The 18225-nt window shown below is 38.0% G+C and overlaps 1 protein-coding gene across 3 annotated transcripts in view; it reads right to left on the bottom strand.

The window, feature by feature from the left end:
* The window catches only part of TENM4 (teneurin transmembrane protein 4), a 953133-nt gene that overhangs the window by 346394 nt on the left and 588514 nt on the right, over nt 1–18225 (bottom strand). For 2 of the 3 annotated variants that reach the window (XM_053708672.1, XM_053708673.1), the window contains one exon: nt 2452–2622. In XM_053708672.1, the coding sequence (XP_053564647.1) occupies nt 2452–2622 (171 nt within the window). The remainder of the gene's footprint in view (nt 1–2451; nt 2623–18225) is intronic. The other variant, XM_053708674.1, reaches the window with a different exon arrangement.

Raw genomic sequence — 18225 nt, 5'->3', positions numbered from 1 at the left:
GAAAGAAAACAATTCAGGACTTTTTTTTCTTTTTTTTCCTCTCTCCTTCCCCCTCACTTCTCCTCTCCTTCTCTCTCCTTCTCTCTCCTCCCGCTCTCTCACTTCTCTTGTCTTTTTTTCCTTCCTTTCCAACAGTTAGCCCAGTTATTAATCTGTGTTTTTTCCCTTTTTCTTTTCTTCCTCCTTTCTCTTCCTCCTTTCTTCTCTCTTTATTCTCTTTTCTTTCCCCTTCCTTCTTCCTTTTCCTTCCTTCTCTCCTTTTCTTCTTCCCTCCTTCTTCTTAAAAAGTCTCTTTTTTTCTTTTTCCTAGCTCCTTCCCCCTATAGACCAGCTATTTGCTTTGCTTTCCTTTATGAGTGGTCTCTTTACCCTATTTTCTTCTTATAGGGGAGATATTAAAATGTTCATATTCTGGAGCTCTTTCTTTCAGGACATTTTAATCTTCTGGGGGTTATGCTGTGCTGGAAGGGTTGAGGGGGGTTGGGGGGGGGGATGGGTGGCTTATGTCAGGCCCTACTCTCGCAGGAGCTCTATTATGTTCACAATCTGGCTTTACACCTGACACCCCTCCCCCCTCTACCGATTGTATACAGTCATTATTTAGCAAAGTTATTAGTAAGGTTGATAAGAAAAGGTAAATCCAAACTTATCTTATTCTGTGAAGATGTTTCTGGTATCTGTGGTTCCGCCGCTCTGCAGGACTTTCTCTCCTGCTGCTCTTCCAAATATCTGGACTTACTGGCAGGTCGAGGTGGTGCTGTACTCAGGATCCCTTTAGCCTCTTTCCTGAGCTGGTCGACAAGGAACGCTTGTCACCTCTCCTCCTGGGGCAAGAAGTGGCTGTATAGGAGACCTGTCCCACTGCTGTATCCGCTCACCACTTGCTCCTTTGGGTCCTGGCGGACAGCGTGTGTCACTGGGAACTCTTTGGACAGCCTCTGCAGATGGGCCTTTTAGGCCGATGTCCGCAATTTCTGCAGGGCTGTAGGCCTCCTTGGCGGCAGCTACGGGTCCTGGGCTGGGTGATTTCGGCCCGCCTATAGGCACTCGATGCCGCGGCTCCTTTCTTAGGCCTCTGGAAGCAGGCAGCGTACTTCACACGCGTCTGCTTGCTTAGCCCCTCCTACCGGAAGTCAGAGCATGCAATTTTAAGCAACTTTCTAATTTGCTCCTATTATCATTTTTTCTTTGTTCTCTCTGTATCTTTATTTGAAAAAACAAGAATGTAAGTATAGGAGCCGTCCCATTTTTAGTTCAGCACCTGGGTAGCACTTTCTGATTGGTGTCTAAATTAAGCCACCAATCAGCAAGTGCTACCCAGGTGCTGAACTAAAAATGGGCCAGCTCGTAAGCTTACATTCAAATAAAGATACCAAGAGAACAAAGAAAAATTGATAATCGGACAAAATTAGAAAGTTGCTAAAAATTGCCTGCTCTGTCTGAAACATGACAAATCATGAAAGTCTAATTTTGACTAGACTGTCCCTTTAAGTTAGAGCTGTTTAACTTTAGCTTGAACCTAACAGGTACATATATACTTACAACATGTTTAAACAATGAATGTGTATTTCTTGCCTGTCCTTTCATCGTGGTCTTTATGCAATAAAAAGAACTACATGCTTTCTGCTCTATTATTTACATATTTTGACATTTTCTCATTTTAACCTAAATTAGTGTTTTATAAAAAAAAAAAAACAGGATGCAGTTTTGCATTGCAGTTCATCTTGTACGCCAACAATTATTAGTGATGGTTATATTGTCTATCCTACTACAGCACAACAGATTCATACAGTGATAAAGCAAAGAAGCAGATTAGTTTACAACAAACAAGGGATCCCCAGTTAGTATTATCAGTTTGCCCGGTATTAACCTGTATGCTCAATGAGATGAGACACCTCCGACATATTAAAGAATTCATAGATTCTACCAGTTAATGAAGTAGCTGTGCTCTCACAGCAAAACATATAAAATAATGTAAAGAAAGTAGGACTTCTGTAAAACAGTAGACAATACAACACACTCTATGGGCTTTATTACATTAGCATTACTTTGTTGACTCACATTACAAAAAAAAGTCAATTGGTGCGTAAAATGAAAACATTACTAAAACGTAACGCAACCTATTTCGGATCTTGTTGGTATTCTAGCTCTGTAAAGAGCATTCATGAAATACATCTATTGCTACTACAACACCTATACAAATGCTGGAATTCTGGGTAGTTATAATCTGAGAACAGTTTAGGATGAGAAGAAAATAGTTGGATAGAACATAAATGTAGCAACATTTAAAATATCACTGTGATTTTTTACTATGAGAGCCACATGACTGTGAGAGATGAATTGAGCCAATGACGGCATACACAAGAGGCATGATGGGTCATGAGTAATGTGGTTGAATATCTGGAATTTCAGGACACACAAAACACTCACAACACTGATAACACACCATACCTTCACTTGTTCCTTTGCCTTTCCGGTCAGGTAAATCAAAACCTGTTCCCCCTGAGGGGTACAAGGTGACGTCCGTTGGCATTGGCCAACTGCTCGCTCTGTCTTCTGTGATCTCATACATCTGCCCGTCAATCGGCTGCAGGTGCCAGTTTAGGCCAAACAGGTGCATGGCTGTAGTGAGCAATGAAAAGAGTCATATTTTTCTGTCTGGGTTTGGCAAGCTAAACATCAGGTGGGGTTTTTATTAACCCTCTATGCAAACATAAAATATACAAAGCTTTTTGTATTAAGACTAAATGAAATTTGAATTACATCATCAAAAAGGAAAATAATAAAAAAAAAAATTCAGATTTGCATTTCTAGTGATTACAATAGAGAGTCACTTTTTTGGCAAATATAAAAAATCCATCAATATTGCTCAGCACAGAATATCTTAAAAGCATAGAAGCGACTATACTATCTTTTAATACAAAGAATAGCTCCTAAGTTCATCACCCCTACAAATCTTAAAGGGATACTAAACCCGCATTTTTTTATTTAAAGGGACACTCAGGTTAAATTAAATTTTAATGATTCAGATACAGCATGTAATTTTAAACAACTTTCCAATTTACTTCCAGTTAAAAAAATGTGCACAGTCTTTTATATTTACAATTTTTGAGTCACCAGATCCGACTGAGCATGTGCAAAAATTCACAGACTATACGTATATGCATTTGTGATTGGCTAATTGCTATCACATGGTACAAGGGGAGTGGAAATATACATAACTTTGAAATTTGTTATAAAAAAAATCTACTACTCATTTGAAGTTCAGACTTAGTGCTTTGCATTGTCTTGTTATCTTGCATTTGTTGATTATGCAAATCTAATGTGTTGTTGACTGGTCCTTTAAATGATTCAGATAGAGCATGCAATTTTAAGTAACTTCCTAATTAACTCCTATTATCATTTATTTCTTTGTTCTTTGGTATCTTTATTTGAAAAAGCGAGAATGAAAGCTTAGGATCCAGCCCATTTTTTGTTAAGCACCCTGGATAGTGCTTGCTGATTGGTGGCTATATTTAGCCACGAGTGCTTGCTGATTGGTGGCTACATTTAGCCACGAATCAGCAAGCGCAACCCAGGTTCTGAACCAAAAATGGGCCAGCTCCTATGCTTTCATTCCTGTTTGTCAAATTAATATAGCAAGAGAACGAAGAAAAAAATGATAATAGGAGTAAATAGAATAGAAGTAATTTAGAAAGTTGTTTAAAATTGTATGTTCTATCTGAATCATGAAAGAAAATGCTTGAGTTTCATGTCCCTTTAAGGATGTTTGTCCCTCTCCACCAATAGAGCTTAGGGATTTGTATAACAAAGCTACAAATGTTGCAAAACACTGCTGGCCATAGAGTACTTAAAGGGACACAAGTAAAAATGTTTATTGTTTTAAAAGATATATAATCCCTTTATTACCCATTCCCCAGTTTTGCATAACCAACACAGTTATATTAATATACTTTTTACCTCTGTGGTTACCTTGTATCTATGCCTCTACAGACTGCCTCCTGATCACATGACATTGTATTTATTATCTATTGAGTATTTTAGCCAATTAGTGCTGTCTCATGCACGACTTCACGGGCGTAAGCACAATGTTATCTATATGGCCAACATGAACTAGCAGTCTCCTGTTGTGAAAAGCTAATAAAAAGCATGTGATAAAAGGCTGTCTGTTGTGGCTTAGAAACTGGCAGAGAATAAGAGGTTTAGATGTTATAAAGTATAATAATATAACAATGTTGGTTGTGCAAACCTGGGGAATGGGTAGTAAAGGCATTATCTATCTTTAATATACTTTTTACCTCTGTGATTACCTTTTATCTAAGCCTCTGCAGACTGCCCCATTTTTTCAGTGCTTTTGACAGACTTGCATTTTAGCCAATCAGTGCCCTCTCATAAGTAACTCCACGGGCATGAGCACAATGTTATCTATATGGTACACATGAAAAACTGTCAAAATGCAGTGAGATAAGAGGCATCTTTCAAGGGCTTAGAAATTAGCATATGAGCCTACCTAGGTTTAGTTTTAAACTAAGAATACCAAGAGAACAAAGCAAATTTGATGACAAAACTAAGTTGGAAAGTTATTTAAAATATAATGCCCTAGCTGAATCATGAACGCTTAATTTTGATTAGACTGTCTCTTTAAGCATAGCTAAACAAAAAGTGGTTGGGGAAGATGTAATGAACATCCATTAATTATTTTGACCGTTTTGCTGTTTCCCTAAGATGGATAAAAAATGTTGGTTTATTCAGCACAGGAACACTTATTTTTTTAAAAATGAAATATTTTCTTTTAGAAGGAACAAGGTAAAGAAAGAATGAAATATCCCTTTAAGTTATTACTTTTGTTTATTTTCAGACACCCTCTTAAATAACATGAAAATTATATTTTAATCTCAACAATGTGTCCATTTTTCAAAACAAAAAACATTCTACTCAAACCACTTCCACAATCTTTCAAGTACATCACAGCAAAAAAAGAAAAACAAACAAAAAAAACCCCATAACATTTGTAAATAGAAATACTTGTACATATTTAGCTAAGTATTTACATATTTAAAGCACTGTGCACTAATCCCACAAACAGAGCTCTGTGAACAAACAATGTGCCCACTGTGTGCGGCGCTGACAGATTTCAATACAAGTTTGGCACATGCATAGTAATAAGCTGTTCCCTAACCCAGTTTTGTATGGCACTGCTGGGGAAGGCATTGGCAAACAATTGTGTGCCACATCTTGTTATTTTAGTGGTGGGAACCAGGGGGTAATTATGTGTACTTAAAGGGACATGAAACTACATACAGTTTTAAACAACTTCTCTAGTTACTCACTTGTCAAATTTGCTTCATTCTCTTGGTAACCTTTGTTGAAGGAGCATCAATGCACTACTAGGAGATAGTTTAAAACATCTGGTGAGCCAATGAATAGAGGCACACATATGCAGCCCCAATCAACAGCTAACTCCCAGTAGTGCAATGCAGCCCTTGAGCCTACTTTGCAATGCTTTTCAACAAAGAATACCAAAAAAACAAAGCAAATTTGATAACAGAAGTAAATTAGAAAGCTGTTTAAATTGTATGATGTATCTGAATCTTGAAAGTAAAGGTTTGGGTGTTATGTCCCTTTAAAAAGAAAATGCTCAAATGAATTATCGCACTGTTGCTTGCATATAAACTATCTGTTGAACAATACCTAGGTAAAAAGGAAAGTAAATGGTAATGAAAATACATACCATCAAAACAAAGGGAATTCAGCATTTCTAATTAAAGGTACAGTAGATTTTTCTCTGCATAAATGTTGGGTAGAATGAAGATGATCCATTTACCTAGCCCATCTGGGAGTCTTTTTGTAACAATAACAGAATTTATGCTTACCTGATAAATTACTTTCTCCAGCGGTGTGTCCGGTCCACGGCGTCATCCTTACTTGTGGGATATTCTCTTCCCCAACAGGAAATGGCAAAGAGTCCCAGCAAAGCTGGTCACATGATCCCTCCTAGGCTCCGCCCACCCCAGTCATTCGACCGACGGACAGGAGGAAATATATATAGGAGAAATCATATGATACCGTGGTGACTGTAGTTAGAGAAAATAATTCATCAGACCTGATTAAAAAAAAAACAGGGCGGGCCGTGGACCGGACACACCGTTGGAGAAAGTAATTTATCATGTAAGCATAAATTCTGTTTTCTCCAACATAGGTGTGTCCGGTCCACGGCGTCATCCTTACTTGTGGGAACCAATACCAAAGCTTTAGGACACGGATGAAGGGAGGGAGCAAATCAGGTCACCTAAACGGAAGGAACCACAGCTTGCAAAACCTTTCTCCCAAAAATAGCCTCCGAAGAAGCAAAAGTATCAAATTTGTAAAATTTGGCAAAAGTGTGCAGTGAAGACCAAGTCGCTGCCTTACATATCTGGTCAACAGAAGCCTCGTTCTTGAAGGCCCATGTGGAAGCCACAGCCCTAGTGGAGTGAGCTGTGATTCTTTCAGGAGGCTGCCGTCCGGCAGTCTCATAAGCCAATCGGATAATGCTTTTAAGCCAAAAGGAAAGAGAGGTAGAAGTCGCTTTTTGACCTCTCCTTTTACCAGAATAAACAACAAACAAGGAAGATGTTTGTCTGAAATCTTTAGTAGCCTCTAAATAGAATTTTAGAGCACGGACTACGTCCAAATTGTGTAACAAACGTTCCTTCTTTGAAACTGGATTCGGACACAAAGAAGGTACAACTATCTCCTGGTTAATATTTTTGTTGGAAACAACCTTTGGAAGAAAACCAGGCTTAGTACGCAAAACCACCTTATCTGCATGGAACACCAGATAGGGCGGAGAACACTGCAGAGCAGATAACTCTGAAACTCTTCTAGCAGAAGAAATTGCAACCAAAAACAAAACTTTCCAAGATAATAACTTAATATCTACGGAATGTAAGGGTTCAAACGGAACCCCTTGAAGAACTGAAAGAACTAGATTTAGACTCCAGGGAGGAGTCAAAGGTCTGTAAACAGGCTTGATTCTAACCAGAGCCTGAACAAATGCTTGAACATATGGCACAACTGCCAGCCTTTTGTGAAGTAAAACAGATAAAGCAGAGATCTGTCCCTTCAGAGAACTTGCAGATAATCCTTTCTCCAAACCTTCTTGTAGAAAGGATAGAATCTTAGGAATTTTTATCTTGTTCCATGGGAATCCTTTAGATTCACACCAACAGATATATTTTTTCCATATTTTATGGTAAATTTTTCTAGTTACAGGCTTTCTAGCCTGAATCAGAGTATCTATTACAGAATCTGAAAACCCACGCTTTGATAAAATCAAGCGTTCAATCTCCAAGCCGTCAGTTGGAGGGAAACCAGATTCGGATGTTCGAATGGACCTTGAACAAGAAGGTCCTGTCTCAAAGGTAGCTTCCATGGTGGAGCCGATGACATATTCACCAGGTCTGCATACCAAGTCCTGCGTGGCCAAGATCAAGATCACCGAAGCCCTCTCCTGATTGATCCTGGCTACCAGCCTGGGAATGAGAGGAAACGGTGGGAATACATAAGCTAGGTTGAAGGTCCAAGGTGCTACTAGTGCATCTACTAGAGTCGCCTTGGGATCCCTGGATCTGGACCCGTAGCAAGGAACCTTGAAGTTCTGACGAGACGCCATCAGATCCATGTCTGGAATGCCCCATAATTGAGTTATTTGGGCAAAGATTTCCGGATGGAGTTCCCACTCCCCCAGATGGAATGTCTGACGACTCAGAAAATCTGCTTCCCAATTTTCCACTCCTGGGATGTGGATTGCAGACAAGTGGCAGGAGTGATCCTCCGCCCATTGAATTATCTTGGTCACTTCTTCCATCGCCAGGGAACTCCTTGTTCCCCCCTGATGATTGATATATGCAACAGTCGTCATGTTGTCTGATTGAAACCTTATGAATTTGGCCTTTGCTAGTTGAGGCCAAGCTTTGAGAGCATTGAATATCGCTCTCAGTTCCAGAATGTTTATCGGGAGAAGAGATTCTTCCCGAGACCATAGACCCTGAGCTTTCAGGGGTTCCCAGACCGCGCCCCAGCCCACCAGACTGGCGTCGGTCGTGACAATGACCCACTCTGGTCTGCGGAAGCTCATTCCCTGTGACAGATTGTCCAGGGTCAGCCACAAAACGGAGTGAATCTCTGGTCTTTTGATCTACTTGAATCGTCTGAGACAAGTCTGTATAATCCCCATTCCACTGTCTGAGCATGCACAGTTGTAATGGTCTTAGATGAATTCGTGCAAAAGGAACTATGTCCATTGCTGCAACCATCAATCCTATTACTTCCATGCACTGCGCTATGGAAGGACGAAGAACAGAATGAAGTACTTGACAAGAGCTTAGAATTTTTGATTTTCTGACCTCTGTCAGAAAAATCCTCATTTCTAAGGAATCTATTATTGTTCCCAAGAAGGGAACTCTTGTTGACGGGGACAGAGAACTTTTTTCTTTGTTCACCTTCCATCCGTGAGATCTGAGAAAGGCTAGGACGATGTCCGTATGAGCCTTTGCTTTTGACAGAGACGACGCTTGAATCAGGATGTCGTCCAAGTAAGGTACTACTGCAATGCCCCTTGGTCTTAGAACCGCTAGAAGGGACCCTAGCACCTTTGTGAAAATCCTTGGAGCAGTGGCTAATCCGAATGGAAGTGCCACAAACTGGTAATGCTTGTAAAGAAAAGCGAACCTTAGGAACTGATGATGTTCCTTGTGGATAGGAATATGTAGGTACGCATCCTTTAAATCCACGGTAGTCATAAATTGATTTTCCTGGATAGTAGGTAGGATCGTTCGAATAGTTTCCATTTTGAACGATGGAACCTTGAGAAATTTGTTTAGGATCTTGAGATCCAAAATTGGTCTGAATGTTCCCTCTTTTTTGGGAACTATGAACAGGTTGGAATAAAAACCCATCCCTTGTTCTCTTATTGGAACTGGATGAATCACTCCCATCTTTAACAGGTCTTCTACACAATGTAAGAATGCCTGTCTTTTTATTTGGTTTGAAGATAATTGAGACCTGTGGAACCTTCCCCTTGGGGGTAGTTCCTTGAATTCCAGGAGATAACCTTGAGAAACTATTGCTAGCGCCCAAGGATCCTGAACATCTCTTGCCCAAGCCTGAGCAAAGAGAGAAAGTCTGCCCCCCACCAGATCCGGTCCCGGATCGGGGGCCATCCCTTCATGCTGTTTTGGTAGCAGTGGTAGGCTTCTTGGCCTGCTTACCCTTGTTCCAGCCTTGCATTGGTCTCCAGGCTGGTTTGGGTTGTGAAGTATTACCCTCTTGCTTAGAGGATGTAGAATTAGAGGCTGGTCCGTTTCTGCGAAAGGGACGAAAATTAGGCTTATTTTTAGCCTTAAAAGACCTATCCTGTGGGAGGGCATGGCCCTTTCCCCCAGTGATGTCTGAAATAATATCTTTCAAATCAGGTCCAAATAATGTTTTACCCTTGAAAGGGATGTTAAGCAATTTTGTCTTGGAAGACACATCCGCTGACCAAGACTTTAGCCAAAGCGCTCTGCGCGCCACGATAGCAAACCCTGAATTTTTCGCCGCTAATCTAGCTAATTGCAAAGCGGCATCTAAAATAAAAGAGTTAGCCAATTTAAGTGCTTGAACTCTGTCCATAACCTCCTCATACGAAGATTCTTTATTGAGTGACTTTTCTAGTTCCTTCGAACCAGAAACACGCTGCCGTAGTGACAGGAACAATGCATGAAATTGGTTGTAGAAGGTAACCTTGCTGAACAAAAATCTTTTTAAGCAAACCCTCTAATTTTTTATCCATAGGATCTTTGAAAGCACAACTATCTTCGATAGGAAAAGTAGTGCGTTTGTTTAGAGTAGAAACTGCCCCCTCGACCTTGGGGACTGTCTGCCATAAGTCCTTTCTGGGGTCGACTATAGGAAATAATTTCTTAAATATAGGGGGGGGGGGACAAAAGGTATGCCGGGCCTTTCCCACTCTTTATTTACTATGTCCGCCACCCGCTTGGGTATAGGAAAAGCGTCGGGGGGCACCGGAACCTCTAGCAACTTGTCCATCTTACATAATTTCTCTGGAATGACCAAATTGTCACAATCATCCAGAGTAGATAACACCTCCTTAAGCAGTCACAACATCAGGTTCAGCTTGTTGAGTAATTTTTCCTGAATCTGAAATTTCTCCCTCAGACAAAACCTCCCTCATGGCCCCTTCAGATTGGTGTGAGGTTATGTCAGAACAGTTATCATCAGCGTCCTCTTGCTCTACAGTGTTTAAAACAGAGCAATCGCGCTTTCTCTGATAAGTAGGCATTTTGGATAAAATGTTTGCTATAGAGTTATCCATTACAGCCGTCAATTGTTGCATGGTAATAAGAATAGGCGCACTAGATGTACTAGGGGCCTCTTGTGTGGGCAAAACTGGAGTAGACACAGAAGGGGATGATGTAGTATCATGTTTACTCCCCTCATTTGAGGAATCATCTTGGGCAATATCATTATCTGTGGCATTGCTGTCCCTACTTTGTTTGGACACTATGGCACAATTATCACATAAATTTAAATGGGGAGACACCTTGGCTTTCATACATATAGAACATAGCTTATCTGATGGTACAGACATGTTAAACAGGCTTAAACTTGTCAACAAAGCACAAAAAACGTTTTAAAATAAAACCGTTACTGTCACTTTAAATTTCAAACTGAAAACACTTTATTACTGAATATGTGAAAAAGTATGAAGGAATTGTTCAAAATTCACCAAAATTTCACCACAGTGTCTTAAAGCATTAAAGGTATTGCACACCAAATTTCAGAGCTTTAACCCTTAAATTAACGGAACCGGAGCCGTTTTTACATTTAACCCCTATACAGTCCCAGCTATATGCTTTGCTGAGACCCAACCAAGCCCAGAGGGGAATACAATACCAAATGATGCCTTCTATAAGCTTTTTCAGTGATTCTTAGCTCCTCACACATGCATCTGCATGCCTTGCTCTCCAAAAACAACTGCGCATTAGTGGCGCGAAAATGAGGCTCTGTCTATAACTAGAAAAGGCCCCCATCTGAAAAAGGTGTCCAACACAGTGCCTGCCGTTTTTCTAAACAATCCCCAAGATTATAATAGCCATTAATAGTTAGAATCTGCAAAATATGCCTAGCAAAGCAATCGTTTTAGCCTAGAAAAATGTCTACCAGTTTTTTAAGCCCTTATGAAGCCCTTTATTCTTTTATTTAACTAAGAAAATGGCTTACCGGTCCCCATAAGGGGAAATGACAGCCTTCCAGCATTACATAGTCTTGTTAGAAATATGGCCAGTCATACCTTAAGCAGAAAAGTCTGCCAACTGTTTCCCCCAACTGAAGTTACTTCATCTCAACAGTCCTGTGTGGAAACAGCAATCGATTTTAGTAACTTCTGCTAAAATCATCTTCCTCTTACAAACAGAAATCTTCATCTTTTTTCTGTTTCAGAGTAAATAGTACATACCAGCACTATTTTAAAATAACAAACACTTGATTGAAGAATAAAAACTACATTTAAACACCAAAAAACTCTTAACCATCTCCGTGGAGATGTTGCCTGTGCAACGGCAAAGAGAATGACTGGGGTGGGTGGAGCCTAGGAGGGGTCATGTGACCAGCTTTGCTGGGACTCTTTGCCATTTCCTGTTGGGGAAGAGAATATCCCACAAGTAAGGATGACGCCGTGGACCGGACACACCTATGTTGGAGAAATATAGTTTTGCTTATTTTTAATAACATTGTGCTGATTTTCACACTCCTAAGCAAGCCCCAAAGTTTGAGATGTAGACTCAAGTCTACAGATTCCTGCTGTTCCCGTTTGTCTAATCTGTCTTTTCATATTCAGGAGAAGGGGAATGTCTGCATTTATTGCTTTACCTACTACTGCAAATGTCCCAGAAGGTTGCAGTATACATCTATATATAATACAAATGAATAAGCATTGTATTATTCTTACATGTATTGCTTGATGCATATTGACTACAAATGTGTCATATTGCTATGTATTGATTTTTCCTCTAGTAAATGTACATCTAAGATATCATTTATATGGAAACATTCAGTAAAGTAAGCTATGTCTCCCATCCCACAGTTAAAATACCATCTGACATTAATGCAAAAAAAACTATTTTAAGCTTACAAAGTCTTTTGTTAACTGTTGCTAAGCCTACAAATAAATATAAACTTTTTATTTTTATCCATATCAAAATGCTCATCTGTAAAAGTCGCATTTAATAGATGATAAATATTTAATTTATTGGGACTTCAAATATATCAAATGCTCTTTAAAATATAAATATATTGGTTTTAAAATCTGCTGGTAAATGAGAGGCAGTCGCAGTTGTAATCTTCATGAGCTGAATAATTCAAAGTAGCATTTGTTTTTTTAGGCGATATTATCCAAGGGTATAGAGTTTAGAAGAGAATAGTTATTTGGGAAAGGTACTGAGACCTGTTAAAATGAAGCTGTCAATCTAAAAATGTTAAAACTCTGTGCTTATCCTGAAAGGCTAATTCCTGCATATGGCTGCGTCTACAAGGAGATGGTAAGAGGAACAAGTCTGATGTGAAAAAAGATGTAAGACTTCCATCAGGACTGGAAGGACTAACACAGACACTTGCTCTCATAGGGCAACAGATGCTGATCGTTCAGAACATCTCCCACAATCCTTTGCCGATAGTTGGCAGAGCTCCCTATAAGTACAAGTAAGTAAGGTGAAACTACAGACACATCTATATGCGTTTACTGCCAAAGGGTGGGAATACAGACAGACTAAGGTCATAGGGAGTCACAGCAAAGCAGACAGAGACAGATGGACAAAAGACCAAGGACCAAGGATCACTGGCTAAATAAGTGCATTTCTAATAGTGTGTACTGATATGATATCTCAATTAGTGGCATTGTTGCTTAAAGGGACATAAAACCCCAACATTTTCTTTCATGATTCCGATAGGACATACAATTTGTTTGTTTTTTACTTTTATTTATAACCAGCAGTGCATACAAAAAATAAAAATAGAACATATTTGGCGCCATGCAGGGCCCAAAACAGACAACAGAGAAAAAAAAATTAAAGTTGGAAACAAAAATATTTATCAGTATTAACCAGGTTTCTCTAAATTAAATTGTATACTCTGCAGGGTTTTTTCCTTGTTTTAACTTCCTATTTTAACAATTTCTTGATCATTATGACCTTCATAACAAAAAAAAAAGGAAAAAGGGAAAAAAAGAAAGTAAGAAAAATGGATAGATATGTAATTATAGAAGTTAATGATCACTATCCGCCTCTATAACCGAGGCAGATCAAAATCTGTTTATTATAACTAAGGGCTTGGAATCTCGCAGCAGGGTCATTTCTCTGTATACTCTAAAATGTTCCCTATTTTTCCTGGTGTCGTAATAGATTCCTTATCCGAATCTAAATGTTAGGTTAGTTTATGATCAAGGACTGGGCTAGTGGTAAAGCAATAGCCACCACTAGGAAGACAGGCCATAGCCATACACCATGCAACAAACAATCACACAAAACATAAATTGTAATACACTAAAACAAAACAAAAAAACAAAAAAAACAAAAAGGAAAAAGACATCCAACCCCTATCTCCAGTTACCAGATACCAAGAAGAACTATTTCTGAGTTTTTAAATGGAAAAATCTGAAAATCAATTTCCCTTTCTTGGAATGTTTTTATAAAAGCTGCCCATTTGTTAAAGAATTTTCTTATATCCGGTTCTTTATCAATATTTGTGTCTTTTTGTTCTAGTACACTTTGTTTCTTTAAGTAATTCTTAACTTCAGTAATGGTTGGCAGGGTTCTCAGTTTCCATTTTTTGCAGATCAAGTATCTAGAGGCCAAGATAGAGACATTTACTAATTTTTCGTTACTCCGAACGTTATTATTAATATTTAAACATAAAATGATTTGATATAGTGATAGGGAGGTTATCTCGATTTTCAGAACGTTTTTGAGCCAGTATTCCAATTTAATCCAAAATCTTCTAATCTTGGGACAATGCCAAAACATATGTGTCAAATCTGCCGCTGGATAGTAACATTTGGGGCATTTATTAAATTGTTGGTTATGCACTCTAAGGCCTTTCTCCGGGGTGAAATAAGCCCTGTGAAGGAGCCTAAGATGCGCCTCTCGCCAAGTAGCCGAGATGGTGGTAGATGCCACTTTGTTAATCGATAACTGGATAGTTTTTGATACAATATTACTTTGAGATATTAAGGAGGACTATGCCGTTGCCAACCCTTCCAAAGTAGGGGTGGCTTTACTGGCACTGAGTAAGTGATAACACGGTGAGATAGACATAAGGCCGATTTTGACAAGACTTAGCCAATTTTACAACTTTCCTAACGCCCAGTGCCAGTCGGCCTCTTTAACTAATTCAGCTGTGAAGTGTCTTATTTGCAAATATGCAAAGAAATCTTTATTAACGTCTTCAGCTCTTCAAAAGTCTTAATGCACTTTCTTTCGCTATCTATCAGAGAGGAGATCTTTACCAGGCCATTGTTATGCCATCGGTTAAAAACCGCTGAATTTATACCCGCTTGAAATTGTGGATTTCCTATCAGAGGAAGATGATTTGAGACAATACCATTTATTGCCAGGAGTTTAGTTACTTTCCACCATGCTTTTATAGGATTATAAAGGACATACAATTTTAAACAACTTTCCAATTGACATCTATTATCAAATTGTCTTTGTTTTCTTTTTATCCTTTGTTGAAAAGCAGGAAGGCACGTCCAGGAGTGTGCACGTGTCTGCAGCACTAATATGGCAGCAGGGTAGCACTATTTCCTGTCATGTAGTGCTGCAGACATGTGCTACCTATCTGGATATCTTTTTAATAAAGAATAAGATGAGAATGACACAAATTTAATAATAGAATTAAATTATAAACTTTTTTAAAATTGTATTCTCTATCTGAATCATAAAATAAAATGCTTGGGTCTCATGTCCTTTTAAAGCAACCTATACCTGATATTCAGATGGCCTCAATGGGAAGGGCTTCTAATTCAAAATAATGTGTACAGGTCACCCAAAAGTATCTCACGACCATTGCTAGTATGAGATTTCAGACATATAACCAGTGGCAGTTCTATAGTTGGATACTAGGCAGCCCTATAAATGAATGAAGATCTTCCAAGTCTCAAACATCAACTGCCATATACTGGTTTAGGCAGTTCATTGTACTTAGGACAAGGGGATGGGTTATTGGAAGAGAGGGGTTCAATATGACCAAGATAACCTATATGTAGTAGCAGAAAATAACCTTCACCACCAGTAACAACCTCTACTGACCTTTTTTTTTTTAGAACATTCCATTTTTATGGATTTAAACCACCCCTGATTATGTTCTCTTATTCCTATAACTTCCTCGTTCCACCAGGCTGGAGTGTTATGGACAGTAAAACACCCAGCAGACATTTTGTGTAGGGCAGATTGACCATATGCAATGTGCCCCCCTCCAAAAATGTGCCTACCTCCAGCTGTTGCATGTGCAATAAACAAATCACAACAAATGGATGAAGCCATATCATCTGCCTCACTTTGAACTTCCTCAATAGCTCCACTATAGATTGTACCTAACCTACTTAAGTGTTCTTTTCACTCGCACAAAATGGCAAGTTTCTACACAACTCTTGGTTTCTATTATTATCATGCAGTCTGGGTGACGCTGGGCTGAAGTTGCCTTAGGGTCTCTACTTTAAAGGATAGTGTAGTCAAAAATAAACTTTCATGATTCAGCAATTTTAAACAACTTTCAAATTTACTTTTATCACCAATTTTGCTTTGTTTGATTGGTATTATTAGTTGAAAGCTAAACTTAGGTAAACTCATATGCTAATTTCTTAGCCCTTGAAGGCCGTCTCTTATCTGAACACATTTTTACAGTTTTTCACAACTAGAGGGTGTTATATCATGTGTGCCCTATAGATAACATTGTGCTCACGCCCACAGAGTTACCTAGGAGTCAGCACTGATTGGCTAAAATGTAAGTCTGTCAAAAGAACTGAAATAAGGGGGCAGTCTGCAGAGGCTTATATACAAGGTAATCACAGAGGTAGAATGTGTATAAATATAACAGTGTTTATGCAAAACTGGGGAATGGGTGATAAAGGGATTATCTATCTTTTTAAACAATACAAATTCTGGTGTAGACTGTCCCTTTAAAGATATATAAGCTTATAACCTTGTATGTTCATTGATATATGTGACTGTAAATTATGACACTACATTTAACATATTACGAAGAAATCACAAAAAAGTAGCATTTACTAAGTAATTTGGTTTAATTGGATTTAATATTTGTAGTCTGGGATCATGTGAGTTTATGTAATTCACTGTCTATGTTACAAAGAGTTTGTCATTTTGAGCAATCACCCGAAATTTTCAAAGGTGTGAAAACAATTTACGAAAATAATTAACACAGAATGGAAAACATATGAACCTTCAAGAAAAAAACGACTTAAAGACTGTGACATATATATATATATATATATATATATATATATATATATATATATATATATATATATATATATATACACACACACACACAAAATAAATTATAGCCATGAATATACAGCCTCATCCTACATAATTAAAAATTAATCCTTATTTCAGGATGAATAACCTTTGGATTATTTGTTTCAATAGTCAATCCTAGCTTTTGTATAACGCTAGGAGTGACTTTCACTTTAAATAGAAAACAACATTTCCTCAATAAGCATTTTATTTTCCAAAGTCCTATTTTAAAAAAAATCAATTTAAGTAAAAAAGAAATATCTGATGCAAATATAAAAATATATAAAACAAATCTTTAATTTTTATCCATCCTAAAAATAACTAAGAAAATAGTCTATGAATATTGTTATAGATGTGCAGGTAAAAAATAAAATAAAAAAGAATAATAAATGTAATTATATTTTAGTTCAATTATACACATGAATACCATGTCTGCCTTTAAAAGTTACATTTGTGCATCACATAAGACTTGCATTTCATTTATTCTTATAGATATTCTATATATTACATGTTGTAAATACCTTTTTTGCTAAGATAACCTGTTTTACCAGTGTCCATGTATGTCATACAGTAACCCTAAGAGGGATTTTACTTTAAATAAATAAAAAAAAAATAGCACAATGAAAAACAAAAGGATGTTAAAGATGACAAACGATCAACAAAGACAGTAATTTACAAGGCCAACAAAATGGTTGTCTCTTGGGACGTTCATAAAGTAAAGGAGTTTAGGAAAGAGAGAGAGAGAGATAGTCTTGATAGATAGTCGGAGGAAGACGAGATGAGACGTGCTCAGTGAGGCAGAACCCCCCCCCATAAAGAAATAACACCACTCAGCAGAAAAAAGGGAGCACACATTTCTGGCCTTAGATTACACTGTCGACTTTCCCAAGACTGAGAGGTAAGGTAATAAATAACCAAACAAATCAATTAAGGAGTGTGAAATTAAGAGACTGATTGAAAGAGGCTAGCAGAGGCCAACAGCTGCTATATATGGTTATTGCCAGTTTAGCAAATCAGAGGAGAAAACACAGTTGGTGGCAATATAAGGCTTGTTGAATTTAGAACTCTCTCAGCATTAAGCCTGAATATTACACACATATTATATCATCTACATAATGAACTGGAAAACAAGTCGTATAAACCACAATATTAAAGACAAAGTTTTAAAAATATCAGTGCATATTTGTCATTGTGTGTTTCGCTGATATGCTCTTTAGTTAGTATACTTCCAGCTTGATATACACATAAAGGGACATTGTACACTAAATTTTTCTTTGCAGAAATGTTTTGTAGATGATCCATTTATATAACCCATGCTTATTTTTAAATAACATTGTGCTGATTTTCAGACTCCTAACCAAGCCCCAAAGTTTTAGATGTGTACTGATGTATACAGACCTCAGATTGCTTCTGTATTTATAATAGATCTTTTCAAATGTGGGGGAGAGGGGGAAGGTTTGCTCTCAGCCCCTTTCAGTGGGAGTCCCAGCCTAACCTAATCAACAGAGCTAAATTGGGAGCATTTAGGTGAGTTTTTAAAATGTTTTAAACTGGATTTTTTATATCAGTATCTGTGCATATTATTATTTATAGTAGTTCTATGCAGTTTAATGAAAATTTGTGTATACTGTCCCTTTAAAAAATAAGGATGGAA

This window comes from Bombina bombina, chromosome 3 (genome assembly GCF_027579735.1).
Source record: "Bombina bombina isolate aBomBom1 chromosome 3, aBomBom1.pri, whole genome shotgun sequence".
Classification (NCBI taxonomy): domain Eukaryota; kingdom Metazoa; phylum Chordata; class Amphibia; order Anura; family Bombinatoridae; genus Bombina; species Bombina bombina.
Note: the sequence above shows the minus strand (reverse complement) of the source record. Positions and strands in the feature narration are given on the sequence as shown.